We start from the raw sequence: 19,728 nt of genomic DNA on the forward strand, positions 1-19,728 counted from the left end.
ATTTACTTTTCAGTTAATAGTAAACTTGTGGTGCTTGGGTGGCTCAGTTGGTTAAGTGTCTGACTCCTGATTTTGGCTCAGGTCATGATCTCACAGTTCATGAGATTCAGCCCCACATCGGCACAGAGCCCGCTTGGGATTCCCTCTCTGACTCTCCCTCTTTCCTTGCCCCTACCCTGTTCTCTCTCTCTCAAAAATAAATTAATAAACTTTAAAAAATAAATAAAGGGTAAGGTCCACTCCTAAAACGTTTTTACTTTTGTTTTGTTTTTCAAAGAGATTAAGAATTTCAGTAACATTTTTATTTAATGACTTTATTCCCCCACAGATGTATGTTCCTGATTATCTGTGCATTATTGTAGAAGCTAATCTTTTAAAAGATCACAATCTAGGAATCATAAATCTATTTGGGTTTTTTCAACGTTTATTTATTTTTGGGGGGACAGAGAGAGACAGAGCATGAACGGGGGAGGGGCAGAGAGAGAGGGAGACACAGAATCGGAAACAGGCTCCAGGCTCTGAGCCATCAGCCCAGAGCCTGACGCGGGGCTCGAACTGACGGACCACGAGATCGTGACCTGGCTGAAGTCGGACGCTTAACCGACTGCGCCACCCAGGCGCCCCTATCATAATTATTAAATTAACCAAACAAGTCATTTCTAAAAGTTAACTGATGGAAATAAACCTATAGGTCATACTTTTATTATACTCTTTATAAGAAAGATTAAGGAAGGTAGAAATAGTTATTTAATTACAGAGAAATGGATGTTTTGAAATAATTTAGATACAACAGTATTTTGTAAAATGTGAAGTACTTTATGTATAACCCAATCTGTGATGACATATAAAATGAGCTCTATTAGCATTTCAAGCCCAGTGAGACAATCTGGAAGATTTAGCTTAATAAAAACTAATTACTTAAAAAAAAAACTATCTCAAAATTTACTTAAATAACTTTCTTGTTCACCATTGTAAGTTGTCTAAATGTGACTATTTTTATATTTCAGGCTTTGAAGCATTTGAAGAGAGTTTGTTTAAGATTGGCTCTAGGTCCATGCCTCATAGAGGCATGTTCAACTGCTGTTATTTCCCACTTCCTTATGAATTTTCCCTGGCAATGGGGATTTCTTTTGGGGTAACTTTTTCTCATTTTTCTCAATGAAAATATTCGGTTAAGAATGCTTGGTTTGAAATTATCAAAATGTTCAGAATATTGTATAGACAAGCTTCTCATTAAACTTCTTTTCACAGTGGGGGTACCTGGATGACTCAGTTTAGCATCCCACTCTTGACTTTTGCTCAGGTCATGATCTTACAGTTTGAGTTCAAGCCCCACGTTGAGCACCTTGCTCACAGCATGGAGTCTGCTTGGGATTCTCTCTCTGCCCTTTCCCACCTCATGTTCTCTCTCTCTCTCTCTCTCTCTCTCTCTCAAAATAAATGAATAAATAAACTTAAAAAAAAGTCATTTGGGGTACCTCAATGGCTCAGTTGGTTAAGGGTCTGACTCTTGATTTTGGCTCAGGTCATGATCTCATGGTTTGTGAATTCAAGCCCCACATCGGGTTCTCTGCTATTAGTACGGAGCCCCCTTGGGATCCTCTGCCACCCTCCTCTCTGCCCCTCCCCTGCTCATATGCTGTCTCTCTCAAATATAAATAAACATTAAAAAAAATTCTTTTCACACTGGTAGAAAACCTTGGAAATGTGTTGGTCAGAAGCAGAGCCATATCCTAAATCTACCATATCCTTAGCAAACATGCAGTCCCTGAATGTTTAGTGCAAGATAATTCATCAGTTTACTCCTTCTCTCCTATATCGTTTTCCATTTCTATGTTTTAACCCATCCAGTGGCCTCTTCCTTATAAATTGTATGTATATATTATATACATATATATGAGATTTTATATATAGATATTATAACCAAAACACTCTTTCCCTGTACCCAATGTCCCATCTATTTTTACCCACTATCCATTTTCTCTTCATGTCCAAATTCCTCAAAACAATAGTCCATAATCACTCTCTCTAGATGCTCAACCCCTTTTCATTTTTCAATATATTTACCTTTTGCCTCCATTTGAATGTAAAGTTCACCCATTATATACTTACTGCCAAATCCAATGGATTTTTTAAAATTTCTTTTTTATTATAAAAGTAATACCCAAATGCATTTTACTTTTGAAAAATTAGAACTTTACAGATAAAACTAAGAAGTCTTTTAACCATGCCTTCAAATCCTAGTGCCCATACCTGTACCCAAAGTAACAATTTTTATGAGTTTTATGTTATTATTCCATAGACCTTTAAAAATAACAGTCCAGACTTCTAAAGAATATATATTATATATATGTAATATATATATATAATATATATATTTATATGAAAATAGATAAAATAATATTCTGTTTTTCCAAGGATTTATCTACTGTATACATATATAATACATAAATAATATCAAAGAGTGTATCACTATGTTTGCGATTTTCTCTGTTTTACTCAACAGTATTCTTGAGATTTATACACTTAGAAATATGTAGCTCATTTGTTTAATTGTTGTATAGTGTTATATTGTATGATAATACCAGATTTTACTTACAGTGTTCCAACAAATAGCATTTTGTTTGTCTCACTTTGCATAAATGTGAGTTTTCCTAGAATAGTTACCTAAGTTATGTGCATTTTCAGTTTTGATGGATACTATCAAAGTGCCTTTAACACGTACCAATTTGCCCTATCACCAGCAGGGTATGAAAATGGCTGTTATTCTTTCAAATCCTTGCAAATTATAATATCAAGTCTTGATATTATCAAACTTTATGATATCTTCCAATCTGGTGAACAAAAATTGATTATTTCTTTGTTGTTTTAATATGCATGTATGTGATTATTAATGAGCTTCAGTATTTTTATATGAGCCTGTTCAGACCTTTTTCTATTTTTCTGTTGAGTTATTCTTTTCTTTCTTATTGATTATATCAATGCTTTGGTACAAGTATTGCAAATACATGTCCTAACATACCACTAGATATTTAACTTTGCTTATGATGACTTTTTTTTTAATCTAAAAAGGTATTTTATTATTTCCAACAGATAGAAGAGCAAATACATAAAACCATTCCTTGACCTTGAAAATCAAAAAGGAAAACCAGGGCGTGGGGAGGAAGAATATAGCTGCTTTTGATATAACAAAGGGCTTTTTTATGTAATCAAATTGATCAATACTTCTGTTTCTGTTTAATGCCTTTCTATGTGTCATTCAAAAGATCCTTTTTACCCATATATTTATGGTCATAAATATGTTCTTCTATATATTATTATTATTACTTTTAAGTGCATTTTAAAAAATTCTTTTAAAACAGTAGAGTTTATTATGTGTGGGGATCTAGCTATATTCTTTTTCCACATGAATAGGATGTTGCCTCAGCACCATTTATGGAAAAGTTCTTTTTTTCCCCCTTGATTTGAAATGTTGATTTTGTCATGTAACAAACCCCAGAGATTTGTGTTTTTTTATAATTTTTTTAATGTTTATTTTTTTGAGAGAGAGAGGACAAGAGTGTGAGCTGGGGAGGGGCAGAGAGAGAGGGAGACACAGAATCTGAAGCAGGCTCCAGGCTCTGAGCTGACAGCACAGAACTGCAAGATTGTGACCTAAGCCTAAGTGGGACACTTAACCAACTGAGACACCCAGACACCACAGAGATTTGTTTTTATACTTGTGTTCTGTTTTTCTTCCAGTCCATTTTGTCTATTTCTATGTCATTATTACATGGTTTTAACTATCTTGCCTTTACTAAAACAGTATCTTCATTTTTACATCGACTTGGTTTTTCATTCTAAGCTCTTATTCTCCCAAATGAATTTTAGAATCAGCTAGTCAAGTTCAATGAAGAATCCTGAGAATATTTTAATTGGCATAGCAATGAATTAATAAATTAATTTGGAGGAGAGATGACACATTTATAATATTGAAGAGTTTTTATCCATAAATATGACATATCTCCCCATTATTTAGGTGTTATATTAAGTTCTATGTTTATAATTTTTAGAGAGATCTGGGTCTATCTTCATAGTTTTGTTCTCAGGTGTTTTATGTTTTTTATTGATGTTATTAATAGATTTTTCATAACATTTTCGAATTAGTTTTTGCAGATGTATAAGAAAACTACTGATTTTTAAAAATACATTTTATTGAGGTATAGTTCACATAGAATAAGCACTCATTTTTAGTGAACATCTCAATGAGTTTTTTTATAATGAGTTTTATAATGTAATTATATAGTATGTACTCTTTTATTTCTGGTTTCATATGGTCAGCAAGTTGTTTTTGAGATGCATCCATATTATTCATTCCATTTTATTGCAGAGTATTATTTCATTGTATGAAATATACCACCAATTTTATTCATTCACTTGTTGATGGATATTTAGATTGTTTCTAATTTAGTTGTTACAAACAAAGCTGCTATGAACTTTTGCATTCAAGTCTTCGTGAAGACATTTGTTTTCATTTGTTAGAGAAATGCCTAAGAGTAGATTTGCTAGATAATATGGTAAGATATTATTTAATTTTATTTTAAAAATGGGGTGCCTAGCTGGCTCAGTCAGTAGAGCATGCTACTCTTGATCTCAGGGTTGTGAATTTGAGCCCATGTTGAGTGTAAAGATTACTTAAAAATAAGTAAATAAATAAACAGTGCCAAAAATTTTCCGAAGTATTGTAGTATTTTACATTCCCACCAATAATGTATAAAATTCTAGGCCATCCACATCCTCTCCAGTACTTCATAGTGTCTCCTTAGTTGAACATTTTTTAGTTGTCTGTGTAGTGGTACAAAGTTATAGTTTTAGGCAAGGGAAACAGAAGCAAAAATAAACAATTGGGACTTCATCAAGATAAAAAAGCTTCTGCACAGCAAAGGAAACAATCAACAAAACTAAAAGGCAACCTTTGGAATGGCAGAATATATTTGCAAATGACATATCTGATAAAGGGTTTGTATCCAGAATATATAAAGAACATATAAAACTCAACACCCAAAAAACAAATAATCCAGTTAAAAAATGGGCAGAAGACATGAATAGACTTTTTCCAAAAATGGCTAGAAGACCAATGAAAAGATGCTTACTATCACTCATCATCAGAGAAATACAAATCAAAACAAAAGTGAGTTATCACCTCACACCCATCAGAATGGCTAAAATCAACAACACAAGAAACAATAGGTGTTGGCAAGGATACAAAGAAAAAAGAATCCTCGTGCACTGTTAGTGGGAATGAAAACTGGTACAACTACTGTGGAAAACAGTATGGGGCACACACACACATACACATATACAATGGAATATGAGCCATAAAAAAAGAATGAAATCTTGCCATGTGCAATGACATGGATGGAGCTAGAGAGTATTAATGTTAAGTGAAATAAGTCAGAGAAAAACAGATACCATATGATTTCACTCATGTGGAATTTAAAAAACAGAACACGTGAACATGGGGGAAAAAAAGAAACCATAAAACAGACTGTTAACTATAGAGAACAAACTGAGGATTGATGAAGGGGGAGTAGGTATGGGGGTGGGTTAAATGCATGATGGGTTATGGAGGGTATACTGGTAGTGATAAGCACAGAGCGCTGTATGTAAGTCATGAACTATTAAATTCTACACCTGAAACTAATATTCACTGTATGTTAACCAACTGGAATCTTAATAAAAACTTGAGAAAAACAGTAAATTTGTGGTTTTATAGTTTTTCATCAAATTTGGAATTTTTCAGCCGTTATTTCTCAAGTATTTTGCCCCTGTTTCTTATTCTAGAACTACAACTACACATGTGTTAGACTGCTTGATATTATTATGTAGGTCCCTGGTACTCTATTAATTTTTTTACTCATGTTACTTTCTGTACTTAATTTTGCGTCTTTTTCCTCAGAATACATCTTTATTAGCATTTTGTTTATAGACCTAAGTATTTTGGACTCTGTATAAAAATATGAGTTCTTTTATTCTTTAAATAGGCAAACATATGTAATTACATAAGATAACAGTATCTGATTTTATCAGAGCACTATTTGTTTAAGAGAAGCTGGCTTTTAATAGGTTACTACTAGAGTGCTTTATGTCCCTGTTAGGAAGTATATTTTGAGCATATTGCATTTTCTTTTTTGTACCTAATGGCTTTTCAGTGATGGTGCCATAGATGATTTGCTTTTTTGTATATATAATTTGGGGTTTCAAATGTTGAATCATCAAAAAGCATTAAAAATTACCATTCTAAATCACCCCTCTGCCACCACCACCCCCCAAAAGAGAAAGAGCATTACCCTGGACCTAACTCATGTTTTGCTCCATGTCTGTTGTTTCCATATTTGCCCTTTTCTGTTTGTTTTTGTTGTTTTGTTTTGTTTTCATCATGTTAAGTGTATTCTTTAGTCCCCATCACCTATTTCACCCAGCCCCCCTTCCCACCTCCCCTCTGATAATCCATCAGTTTGCTCTCTGTTAAGACTCTGTTTCTTGGTTTGTCTCTCTCTCTCTCTCTCTTCTTTGCTCATTTTTTGTTTGTTTGTTTCTTTCTTTCTTTCTTAAATTCCACATATGAGTGAGATCACGTGGTATTGTCTTTCACTGGCTGAGTTATTTTGCTTAGCACTGTACTCTCTAGCTCTATCCATGTTGTTCCAAATGGCAAGATTTCATTCTTTTTTTATGTCTGAACAATATTTCATGTGTATATGTACACATACACATATATATGTATATATATCACATATATACATATATGTGTATATGTATATATATCACATCTTTCTCCATTCATCTAATGATGGACATTTGGACTGCTTATACTTCATTTTGGATATATTCCACTGCTGTGTCTTCAAGTTCATTGATCTTTTCTTCTGCAGTGTTTAACCTTCTATCAATCCTATCCAGTGAATTTTTTAAATAATTTAATAATTTTTTAATATTTCAGATATTGCATTTCTTTGGTCATAAGCCATCTTACATTTCTTTCCAGCTTTATTGAGATAATGATTCACATATAACATTTTGTAAGTTTAAGGTATACAACGTGTTGATTTGATACACTTACGTATTGCAAAATGATTACCAACATAGCATTAGTTAACACCTCCATCTTATCACATACTTGCCTTTTTCTGTGTGTATGATGAGAACTTCTAAGATCATCTCCCTTAGCAACTTTCAAGTATATAATACAGTATTATTAATTGTAATCACCATGCTGCACATTAGATCCCCAAAACTTACTTATCTTATAATTGCAAGTTTATACTCTTTTGACCAAAATTTCCCCATTTCCCCCATGTACCAGACCCTAGTAACCACCATTTTACTCTATTTCTATGAGTTCAGCTTTTTTAAACTCCACACATAAGTGAGATCATGCAGTATTTGTCTTTCTCTGTCTGACTTATTTCACTTAGCATAATGTCCTCAAGGTCCATCCATATTGTAAATGGCAGGATTTCTTTCTTTCTCATGGCTGAATACTTGTCCATTGCATATATATTGCACACATATATATACCATACACACATACACACACACATATACATACCACATCTTTATTCATGCATCCATTGACAGAAACTTAGGTTGTTTCCATCAGATACTACATTTTTTATTTCCAAAAGTTCCATTTGTTTCTTTATTCTGTCTGCTGCTTCCCCCCCCCCCCCATTATGTTCATGTTTTCCTTTAGATTCTTAAGGAACATATTTATACGTTCCATATGTAACATATTTATAACAACTGTGACAATATATTAATCTACCAGTTCCCTCGTTGCTGTCATTTGTGGATCTATATGTATTAACTGATTTTTCCCCCTGTTGTAGGTTACATTATCCTACCTATTCATGTGATCCTACCTATTCATCTGATTCATAGTGATCAGATGCTGGGTTTTGTAAGTTTTACATTGTTGAAATCCGGATTTTGTAATTTTTCTTTAGAGTGTTAGACTTTGTCCTAGAAGGCAGCATTAAATTATTTGTGAGTTAGTTGATGCTTTCAAGTCTTGTTTTTAAGATCTGTTAGGGATTATATAGAGTAGCCTTACTGTAGGGCTTCTAAGATGTGGCCCTTCTGAGTCTACTGAATGCCCTATGTGTTTGATGAGGTATCTCCACTCTAGTTGGTGGGAACCCAAAGGTTTTCCCGGTCTTCTGTGAGCTCTAGAAATTATTCATCTTACTGATGGTCAGTAATCTTTCTTTATGAGTTGTACTTGTTCACATTTGTGGGGTTTTACTCTATGCCTGCTCTCAGTAGTATTCAACCAAAGACAGGGAACCCTTCATGCCAATTTCTGGAAATTTCTTTATGTCTTTCCTTCCCTCAGGTACTCTGCTCTGAAAATTTTAGCTGCCTTGGCTTCCCTAGACTTTTTTCTCCTCAACTCAGCAAATTTGTTGGGCTTTATTTGGTTTCTCTTCACCACAGCCTTGAAATTGTTCCCAAGCAGAAAACCTGGGCAATGGTGAAGTTTAATTCATTTGTTTCCCTTTTCTCATTTGTAACAGTTCTGTACTGTCTGTTCAGTGTCTGAAATTTTTTGTCTGGTTTTCCAGGTGCTTTCAGCAGGAGGGTAATTGCAGAACCTATATTCTTTTAGAGCTGTAAGCAGATGTCTTACTTCTGATTTTTAAAGGTTGATTTTATATATGACTATCCTGATTAATGTTCATATCGGTACTTTAGTTCTTATATAAACTTCTTGTCTTCAAATAATTAAACTTCTGTCACTTCCTTTACCAGTGTTTATACTGGTATCTCTATTTTACTGTGTTCAACTGAATATCCCATCAATGTGAATATTAGTAACAGAAAAAAATAGATATTTCTATTTTTAAAATAATTTTAATGAGAATTCTAATGCTTTGTCATTAATATGATGTTTACTGTAGGGTGTTAGTAGATGCGGTTTATTAGGTTAAGGAAAGTTTCCTGAATCTTGTTTGTCAAGAGGTTGCCTCTTAATAAAAAAAAAACAAACAAAAAAAAAACTATCATTTTTTTTCCCTTCAATCTGACGTTACGAATTATACTGGCAGAGTTTCTTAATGCAGAACCATCCATATATTTACAGACTTGGTCAGCATTTTTATTCTTTTAATAAACTGATGTATTCAGTTTGCTCCTATTTAGGATCATAAATGAAACTGAACTGTGGCTTATTTTCTTATGCTATCTTTGCCTTATTTCTATTTTTTCTACCCCCAACCCCTACCTATCTTTGCCTTATTTATGATCATGTTATTGTTTTGCTATGACTGTCTCAAATCCTTTCATGTTGATACCTAGCATTTTTTTTTATTTTTTTTTTTTTTTAATTTTTTTTAACGTTTATTTATTTTTGAGGCAGAGAGAGACAGAGCATGAATAGGGGAGGGGCAGAGAGAGAGGGAGACACAGAATCCGAAGCAGGCTCCAGGCTCTGAGCTGTCAGCACAGAGCCCGACGCGGGGCTCGAACTCACAGACTGTGAGATCGTGACCTGAGCCGAAGTCGGACGCTTAACCGACTGAGCCACCCAGGCGCCCCGATACCTAGCATTTTAATGCAAGTTAAATAATCAATATAAATTTTCTTTTCTTTCATCTTAGTTTTTTTTCCTTTTAAAATAAAGATAAGTGGGGGCGCCTGGGTGGCGCAGTCGGTTAAGCGTCCGACTTCAGCCAGGTCACGATCTCGCGGTCCGTGAGTTCGAGCCCCGCGTCAGGCTCTGGGCTGATGGCTCAGAGCCTGGAGCCTGTTTCCGATTCTGTGTCTCCCTCTCTCTCTGCCCCTCCCCCGTTCATGCTCTGTCTCTCTCTGTCCCAAAAATAAATAAAACGTTGAAAAAAAAATTAAAATAAAGATGAGTTTAGAAATTACTAAGATATGTGAATATCCTTAATTTGTATTTCTGTTGCAACAACTTCTGGATTCATTTTTCCTCCCATTTGAGTACTTTCACCAAAATGATTGTGAACGTGGGTCTTTGTGTGACAGATCTTTTGAAGCTTTGTATGCTTGTGAATATTTCACAGTATTATAAAACCTTCATATTTGAATGACTATTGGACTGATTTTAAAATGTCCAAAATGGGGGCATCTGGACTGGCTGGCCGGTTTAGTTAGCAGAGCATGCAACTCTTGATCTTGGTGTCATGAGCTCACGCCCCATGTTTGGCATAGAGATTACTGTTAAAAAAAAAAAATCTTAAATAAATAAATGAATGAATAAATAAGTAAATATTCAAAATTATTTTCCTTGAACTTTTAAAAACTGTTCTGCTTTTTCCTTGTATCTAACCTTGCTATTGAAAAGTCTGGTGTCACACTAATTCTTATTCTTTTGTTGATAACCTTTCTCGCTGGATGTTTTTAGAATTTCCTGTTTTAATTTTCTTAAATATTACTATAAATTATTTAGATATGGGTTATTCTGTTTCTTGTGTGACCTTTTATTTAGACTTAAGGTCATTTGTCTTTAATTAAGGGAACTTTACTTTCATTATTTTTTTGAGTATGCCATCTTTTCTAATTTCATATATTTATCATTTATATAATGGCACATCTACTGCTATTCTTTTTTTTAAGATTTTATTTTTAAGTAATCTCTACACTCAGCATATCCTTCTCACTCATTGTAATCCTTATCTATCTTGAATTCTACTTTGTCAGATATTAATATTTCTCTTCCTGCTTTGTTGTGGGTACCCTATTTGGAATGAATTTCTCCATCCTTGAATTGTTAAACTTTTTATTGAAGTCTAACTCAGATACAGAAAGTGTAAAGTACATGAATGTACAGTTCCTTGAATCCTTAAAAAGTGAATATTCATGTAACCATCACCCAAGTAAAGAAGTATAGCACTGCCAATACCCCAGAAGTGTCCTTATGCTCTCTCCTAATCACTTCTCTCCATCCTCTCCACAGATAACCACTATACTAATTTCTTACACTATAATTTAATTTGCATGTAGTTGTACTTTATGTAAATGAAACCATATAGTATATATTCTTTTGTGTCTGCTCTTTAACTCAACATTATATTTGAGATTCGTCCATGTTATTGTGTGTGAACATAGTTTACTTTCTTTTTTGTATAGTATATCATTGTATGAATATACTAGTTTATTTGTGCATTCTATTATCAGTGGGAATTTGCATTGTTCCTACTTGGGGTTATTATTACTAATGCTCTTACATTCTTGTAAATAACTCTTGGTACACGGTTTTCTAAAGGTGCTTAACTATGAGTTGAATCGTTGGTTCATTGGGTAACTATATGTTTAAAACTTTGGATTATGTCAAAATATTTTTTGAGAATTCCTAATTTACATTTCTACCAGTAGTATGTAAGAGTTCCTCTTATTCCAAACCCTGCCAACATTTGGAATCATCAGTTTTTTTTATTTGAACCATTCATATGGGTATGTTGTGATATCTCATTGGGATTTTTATTTCTATTACCCTGATTTCTAATAAGGCTGAAGAGTACCTGTTATTTCCCATATTTCTAATGGGTTTTTGGTGGTTGTTTTTTTCTGATTTATTGGTAAGAGTTCAACATATTCTGATACTAGTCCTGTGTTAAATATGTTACAAATATGTTTTTTCATTCATCAACTACCCATTCTCTCTTTTAATGGTAGAAATTCTTCATTTTAATGTAGCCCAATCTGTCATTCTTTTTCTTCATTCTTAATACTTTTTGTTTAAGAAGTCATTCCATATTCAAAGTCATAAAGATATTCTGTATATTATTTTCTAGTAATTTTACTATTTTACCTTTCACATTTAAATCCATAATCTACCTTAAATTGACTCTTATGTCTAGTATGAGATAGGGTCCGGTTTCTTCTTTCTCCCTGCTTCTCTGCAGTCAACTTAGGAATATCCAAATGACCCAGCACAATGGATTTAAAAAGCCACTTCTTCCAGTCACATTGCTCTATAATGTAACCTGTGTCATAAATAATGTGTCCAGATAAGTATGGCTCTGTTTCTGGACTCTCTATTCTTAACCAATGGTCTATCTTCTGTGTTAATTACTATGGTTTTATAATAAGTCTTTATATCTTGTAGAACAAAACTCTCACTTTTATGATCTCCAAATCACTTTTATGATTCATAACACTTCATATTTCCATACAAATTTAGAACCAGTTTGTCAATTTTTACCAAAAAATTCTGATTGAAATTGTATTGTTCTATCAATTAGGAGATGACTGATACCTTTATAATATTGAGTTATTCGATTCATGCTCATGGTCTTCCCCTCCATTTATTTAGGTATTCTCTAACTTTTCTTTTTAATTTTTTGATGTTTATTTATTTTTTTAATATGAAATTTATTGTCAAATTGGTTTCCATACAATACCCAGTGCTCATCCCAACAGGTGCCCTCCTCAATGCCTATCACCCACTTTCCCCTCCCTCACACCCCCCATCAACCCTCAGTTTATTCTCAGTTTTTAAGAGTCTCATGGTTTGCCTCCCTCCCTCTCTAACTTTTTTTTTTTCCCCTTCCCCTCCCCGTCTTCTGTTAAGTTTCTCAGGAGTGTGAGCAGGGGAGGGGCAGAGAGAGAGAGGGAGACACAGAATTCGAAGCAGGCTCCACACCCTGAGCTGTCAGCACAGAGCACGGCCAGGGGCTCAAACTCACGAACTAAGAGATCATGACCTGAGCTGAAGTCAGATGCCCAACCAACTGAGTCACTGAGGCACCCCTAATTTTTCTTAATCAAGGTGTTTTTATTTCCTACATAGAGGTCCTGTATATATTTAATTAGATTTATTCCTAGGCATTTGATGGTTTTTGATACAATTATAAAGAGTACTTTTACATTTTTAATAATGTTTGTTACTGGTATTTAGAAATATTATTTATTTTCCATATTGCTTTTGTCTCTAGCAACCTTGCTGTGCTCATCAATTCAAATTTATCTATAGGTTGCCTTGGTTTTTCTGCATGTACAGCTGTGTCATCTGTGAATAATGACAGTTGTACTTCTTTCTTTCCAATAAGTATACCATTTATTTTTCTTTCTTTATGGTACTTATTAGGCTCTTCAATATAATGGTGATTAGAAGTGGTGATAGTAGACATGTTTGTCTTGATTCTGTATTTGTCATGAGTTTTTTGTAGCTACCCTTAATTAGATTAATGAAGTTTCCCTACATTCTTAGTTTGCTAAGTTTTTATAGTAATTGGGTGTCAAATTTTATCAAATAATTGTTTTGCTTCTATTGAAATACTATGAATTGTTAATTCTATTCTAGTGAATTATGTTAATTTTCTAATGTAAACCAAATTTTCATTTATGAAATTGATTCAATTTATTCATCATACTTATAATTTTCAACTTTTTTGTACCATTTGTCTTAGGTATATTTCTTACTAACAACTCAGAAATAAATTTTTATTTTTTTTTAATTTTTTTAAAAATGTTTTTCTTTGTTTTTGAGAGAGAGACAGAGCACAAGTGGGGGAGGGGCAGAGAGAGAGGGAGACAGAATCAGAAGCAGGCTCCAGGCCGAGCTGTCAACACAGAGCCCCATGCAGGGCCCAAACTTGTGAACTGCGAGATCATGACCTGAGCTGAAGTTGGACACCTAACTGACTGAGCCACCCAGGCATCCCAGAACTAAATTTTTAAAATTCAGTCAGAAAAGCTATGTCTTAACAGGTCCATCCAACCGATTCCTTGTAGGTCAATTTTGACTTAACCTTGCTTTTATTTCACCTTTTAAAATATTACACATTCCTGTAAGTTTTATTCTTTTTTCACTTTTCCTACTTTTTGTTGGACTACCAGCATTTTCTTTGTTACACTTTCATTTATTACTTTAATATTTAGAAATTACAAACTCAGGGGCGCCTGGGTGGCTTAGTCGGTTGGGCGGCTGACTTCGGCTCAGGTCATGATCTTGCGGTCCATGAGTTCGAGCCCCGCGTCAGGCTCTGTGCTGACAGCTCAGAGCCTGGAGCCTGTTTCGGATTCTGTGTTTCCCTCTCTCTGACCCTCCCCCGTTCATGCTCTGTCTCTTTCTGTCTCAAAAAAATAAATAAACGTTAAAAAAAAAAGAAATTACAAACTCATTCTCCTAGTGATTACCTATAATTTTGTAAAAAGCATACTTAAAATTATAGCATGTTTTCAGTTTTCTCCACTCCCTCATATATTTCCCCACCAGTTGATAAAATCTAGAATTTTCGTCTAAGATTATTTATAAGTTTTCTTTACAATGAGTACTTCTATAGATTTAACAATGATTTTCACTGCTCATCATTATGTCTTGTGATTATAATTATAATAATATAATAATAATTAATATAATTATAATAGCAAACATTTATATAGTGTTTGCCATGTGTCAGGCACTTTGTGTAGTATTTGATAATTAATAATTTAATCTTCACATAGTCCTGTGAAATAGGTATTATTATTATTACTGTTTTTTTGTTTTGCATACAAACTGAGACAAAGAGATGTTACATGGTTTTCCTAACATCAGATGACTAAATAGATAGATCCAGAACTTTTACTATGTCTAGAGAATTTATTTTTTTAAGCAACTTTTCTAAATGTTTATTTTTATTTATTTTGAGAGAGAGAGAGAGCATAAGCAGGGGAAGGGCAGAGAAAGAGTGAGAGAGAGAGAGAGAGAGAGAGAGAGAGAGAGAGAGAGAATCCCAAGCAGGCTCCATGCAATCAGGCCAGAGCCTGATGCAAGGCTAGATCCCATGAGCCATGAGATCATGACCTGAGCCAAAATCAAGAGTTGGACATTCAACCAACTGAGCCACCTCAGGTGTACCCTCCTTTTTTATTAAGAGTCTTTTTTTTGAGCCTTTATTCTTAATGTCTACACTATGCTGCCTATACTCTTTTATTTTTTTTAAACCCCTTTATTTTGTACTAAATATTTTTCCTGATGAGTTGATCTTCTAGTTCTTTTCAAACTGATCAGTTGATGATAAACTGAATCCTGGAATGTCTGAAAATAACTTCTGTGTGACTCAGCATTGAATTTTAGATTCAAAATTATTTTCCCTCAGTACTTTAAAGAGATCAGTGTTATCTCTATGTATTAGTTTTGCCCATGAGGAATATTTTATCAAGCTAATTATTAATTTCTTTCCTAGGTAATCTAACCCAATCATTTTTTTTTTTCCTTTAGAGGCTTGGTTTCCTGAATTTTTCCAATTAAAATCTTCTTGCTATACAAAGTACATTCCTTGGACAGCAACATTAGTATCACCTAAAAGCTTGTTAGAAATGTAGACTCCTGGGCCTTATCCCAGGCCTTTTGAAATTAATCTGCATTTTAATGAGATTCTTATGTTATTTGTTTTCATATTAAAGTTTTAAAAGAACAGTCTCAGATAAGTCTTTTTTTCCTTAGTGAAATTTTTCAAATATGTACAAGAGTAGAGAGAATAACAAAATAACAAACGTCCAAATATCCTTAATTTAAACTTAATAGCCCCTAAGGAATCTTAAAGTAAATTACATGCATAATGGTATTTCACCCCTATATCCTACAGAATGCATTTCTAAAAGTTAACAGCATTTTTCTAACTAAATTAACAACAATCCCTTAATGTAATCAGATGAGTCTTAACATGTTCTATTCAATATTTGGTGTGATGTTTCAATCAGAAGAATACGTATCTATTTTTTTCCTGGTCTTGATTGTATCCTTTACCTTTCTTCAGTTATCTTGTATTATGTCCTTTTGTAACTCCCTCCTCCATACCTATTAAGCCTTCTTTATACTTTTTATATGCTTACCTTTTTGCAGTACACACTGGAAAATTTTTCTCTGCACAGTTCTCTAGCTTATTAAGTCACTCTTTAGCTATGTTTATACCTATGTTTTTTTAATTTGGAGAATTTATTGTTAATTTCTAGGAACTATCATCAAAACTTTATGGATAGATGCAATATACTTTCATGATTCAGAGGATATTTATAGTTATTCTGACATCATGTTTTGGTTGCTTTCTTCCTAGTATATCTCTTTTCTCAGGTATAAATTTTTTTCAACTTAATGAACGTGGTTCCTCAATTCAAAGTGATAGATTCCCCAAATATTTTGTAATACTTTAATGGGGGCTCATTTTTGTGTTTTACACTTCCTATTAACTTGTTATTGCTTTATCTATTGGCTCTTGCCTTCTTTCAGGGAATAGCCCAATAATGTTACCAAGCAAGGTGTCTAGAAGCTCAGGCTGAGATTAAGATTCTTATGTAGTAATGTACTGAGGGAGGTCTCAGTTGAAACTTCTGAGTGAAGAAAGCCAGATAGACTATGGGGTAAATCAGTGGTTCCCGAACTTTGCTGTACATTAAAATCACCTTGGGAGCTTTTGAAAATCCCAACAATCAGAAGAGTAATGTCAGCAAGATAGCAGAATACGAAGCCCCAGGCTCTTCTTCTCCCACTTACTGGCTTAAAAACATAAGAATCAAATTACCTTTGTGAGAACTCCAGAAACCACTTGAGAGGTTGCACCATCCTGTCCAAGTGCAAGGTCAAGAAGAGACACATTGGAGTAGTTAAGACATTTCATTGTATTTACCCACCATACCTCATCCCCTCCCTGCACAGCAGAGGAAATCAAGAGAAAACTCCCAACCCCTGGCTTATCCATCAGGAAGGAAAGAAAGAAGCTGAGACATGTGTCTGCATTGTGGCATTTTGAGTCAAGGGACAGGTTTCTGTCTCACCTAACTCAGAGTGCTGGCAGAAAAAGAGTGGCACACTTTGGATACTGAGGCACATTGAAAACAAAGGTGAGTCCTGTGGGTTGCTCTAGCTCCTGAGATATTGCAGTACTGCAGACAGACATACAGACATTAGGGGTGTTCTGGAGCAGAAAAAGGCAAAACTTTTCAGCTGGCAATAATGTACCCAACCCTGAGAAGATGCATCCCAGAAATGTTTGAGAGACCCCTGGAATCTCTAGCCGAGCTGATTTGTGAAGACCTTTCTCTAGTGAAAACAGTTCATAAAGACAGGAAGAAGTGACTGTTTTTTCAAGTATCCAAATGATGGCTCCAACAAAGGAATGAAATGAAACTCCAGAAATCAACCCTAAACAAATGGAAATGTATGAATTACCCAACAAATAATTCAAAATAACCATCATAAAGATGCTTAATGAGTTAAAAGAGAACACAGAAAATCTAAAATAAATCAGGTAAATGATGCATAAACAAAATGAGAATACCAACAAAGATGAAGAATCTGTAAAAAGCAAACAAAAATAAAAATTCTGGAGCTGTAGAATACATAACTAAATTGAAAATTTTACTAGAGAGGATCAAAATCACACTGTATCAAGCAGAAGAAAGAGCCTGTGAACTAAAAGATTGGTCACTTGAAATTACAAGTCAAAGAAGCAAAAAGCAAAAGAGAAGTGAAGAGATCCTAAGAGATTTAAGGGATACTATTAAATGAACTAATCTACACATTATGAGAGCTCCAGGAGAAGAGAGAGAGAGAGATGTTCAGAAAACCTACTTAAAGAAATAATTGCCAAAACTTCCAAATTTGAGTAAGGAAATAGATATACAAATTCAGGAAGCTCAAAGAATTTCCACTAGAATAAGACTAAAGAAACCCACACTGAGACACATACTCAAGCTGTCAAAAAATACCTAAAGAGGGGAAAAAAGACAGAGAATCTTAAAGTGTCAAGAGAAAAGCAAGATCACCCATAAAATAGGATTTCTCAGCAGAAACCTTTTATACCAGAAGAGAATGAGATGATATATTCAAAATACTGAAAGAAAAAACCTGCCAATCAAGAATACTATATTCAGCAAACCACATGTAAAACTTTTATGACATTAAATTTGGCAATTATTTCTTGAATATGACACAAAAAGCACAGGCAACAAATATGAAAATAGATGAGACTGCATGAACTTAAGAATTTCAACACAGCAATGGAAACAAAATGGAAAGAGTACACGGAATGGGAGAAAATAATTGCAAACTATATCTGAAAAGGTCAATGTTCAGAATATATAAACAACTCCTACAACTCAACAATAATAATTTAAAAAATGGACTTAATAGTGGGCAATGGACTTGAATAGAAATTTCTCCAAAGAAAATATACAAATAGCCAACAAGCATATGAAAGTACTCAATATCTGTAATCATTAGAGAAATGCAAATCAAAACCACAATGAGATATAAGCTCACACCTATTAGGATGATCATTATCAAAAAACAAAAACAAAATAGGGGCACCTGGGTGGCTCAGTCAGAAGAGCATGCAACCCTTATCTTGGTGATGTAAGTTCGAACCCCATAATGGGTGTAGAGATTACTTAATATCTTTAAAAAAAAAAAACAGAAAATAACACAAAATAAAGATTGGCACAGAGGTGGAAAAATGAGAACCATTGTGCTCTGTTGTTGGAAATATAAAACAAGCAGTTGCTATGGAAAACAGATTGGAAGTTCCTTAAAAAAAAACAAAAATAGAATTACCATCTAATCCAGTAATCCCACTTTTGGGTATATATACAAAAGAATTGAAAGCAAGATCTTAAAGAGATATTTCCACATCCATGTTTATTGGAACATTATTCACCAAGTCAAGAAGTGGAAGCAGCCCACACTGACAGATGAATGGATGAAGAAAATGTGGTGTATACCTAAAATGGAATATTATTTACCTGTAAAATATAGATAGAAATCCTGTCACATTCTACATCATAGATGAACCTTGAGGACATTATGCTGAGATAAATAAGCCAGGACAAATGCTGTATGATTCCACTGATCTATTTAGAGTAGTCAAAATCCTGGTAACAGATAGTAGTATGATGGTTGCTGGGGGCTTGGGTGAGGGAGAAAGGAAGGGGAGTTATTTAATGGATATAAAGTTTTAGTTTTGTAAGACAAAAAAGTTCTGGAGATCCATTATACAACAATGTGAATATAGTTAACAGTACTGAACTGTGCCTTAAAAATAGTTTAGAGGGTAAATTTTATGTGTTTCTTGCCACAATTAAAAACATTTTTTTAATCCTAGTACTCAGGTCAAAGACTGATCTTAGATCAGTATGTCTTAGAATGGGATCCAGGCAGGGGCACCGGGGTGGCTCAGTCAGTTAATTGCCACTTCTTGATTTTGCCTCAGGTCATGATCACACAGTTCATGGGATCAAGCCCCACATGAATCATTTCATCAGGCTTGTGCAGACAGCACGAATTCTCTTTCTCCTCTCTCTGCCCCCCAGCCGGCTCACCTGTGTAACCTCTCTCAAAATAAACAAAGAAAAAAAAATGAGAGCCAGGCATCAGTGTTTTTAAAAGTACCCAAGTACATAGTAGGCAACTTCTAAGATTATTCCCAGTAATCCCTGCTATCTAATATTTTACACCTTTGTGTAATACCCTCTTCTTGAATATGGGCTGGACTTACCTGACTTGCTTCTAATGGACAAAATACAATGGAAATGATAGGATGTCAATTCTAAAATTAGGTCATGCGAAGACCATGGCTTCTACTTTGCATGTTTTCTCTTCCATTCTCTTTAATTGCTTATCGTGGGGGAAACCAGCTGCCATACTGTGAGTAGCCTGTTAAGAAGCTCCCATAACAAAAGATTGAAAGCCTGCCAACAGCCATGTGAGTAAAATTGGAAGCAGATCTTCTACACATTTCATGA

The 19,728-nt window shown here is 34.2% G+C and overlaps 1 protein-coding gene across 6 annotated transcripts in view; it reads left to right on the top strand.

Annotated features, from left to right (window-relative positions):
- Positions 1–19,728, top strand: part of SLC9B1 (solute carrier family 9 member B1) — a 75,689-nt gene that overhangs the window by 40,614 nt on the left and 15,347 nt on the right. For all 6 annotated transcript variants that reach the window (XM_045471533.1, XM_045471502.1, XM_045471534.1 and 3 more), the window contains one exon: positions 1,008–1,135. In XM_045471533.1, the coding sequence (XP_045327489.1) occupies positions 1,008–1,135 (128 nt within the window). The remainder of the gene's footprint in view (positions 1–1,007; positions 1,136–19,728) is intronic.

This window comes from Leopardus geoffroyi, chromosome B1 (assembly GCF_018350155.1).
Source record: "Leopardus geoffroyi isolate Oge1 chromosome B1, O.geoffroyi_Oge1_pat1.0, whole genome shotgun sequence".
Classification (NCBI taxonomy): domain Eukaryota; kingdom Metazoa; phylum Chordata; class Mammalia; order Carnivora; family Felidae; genus Leopardus; species Leopardus geoffroyi.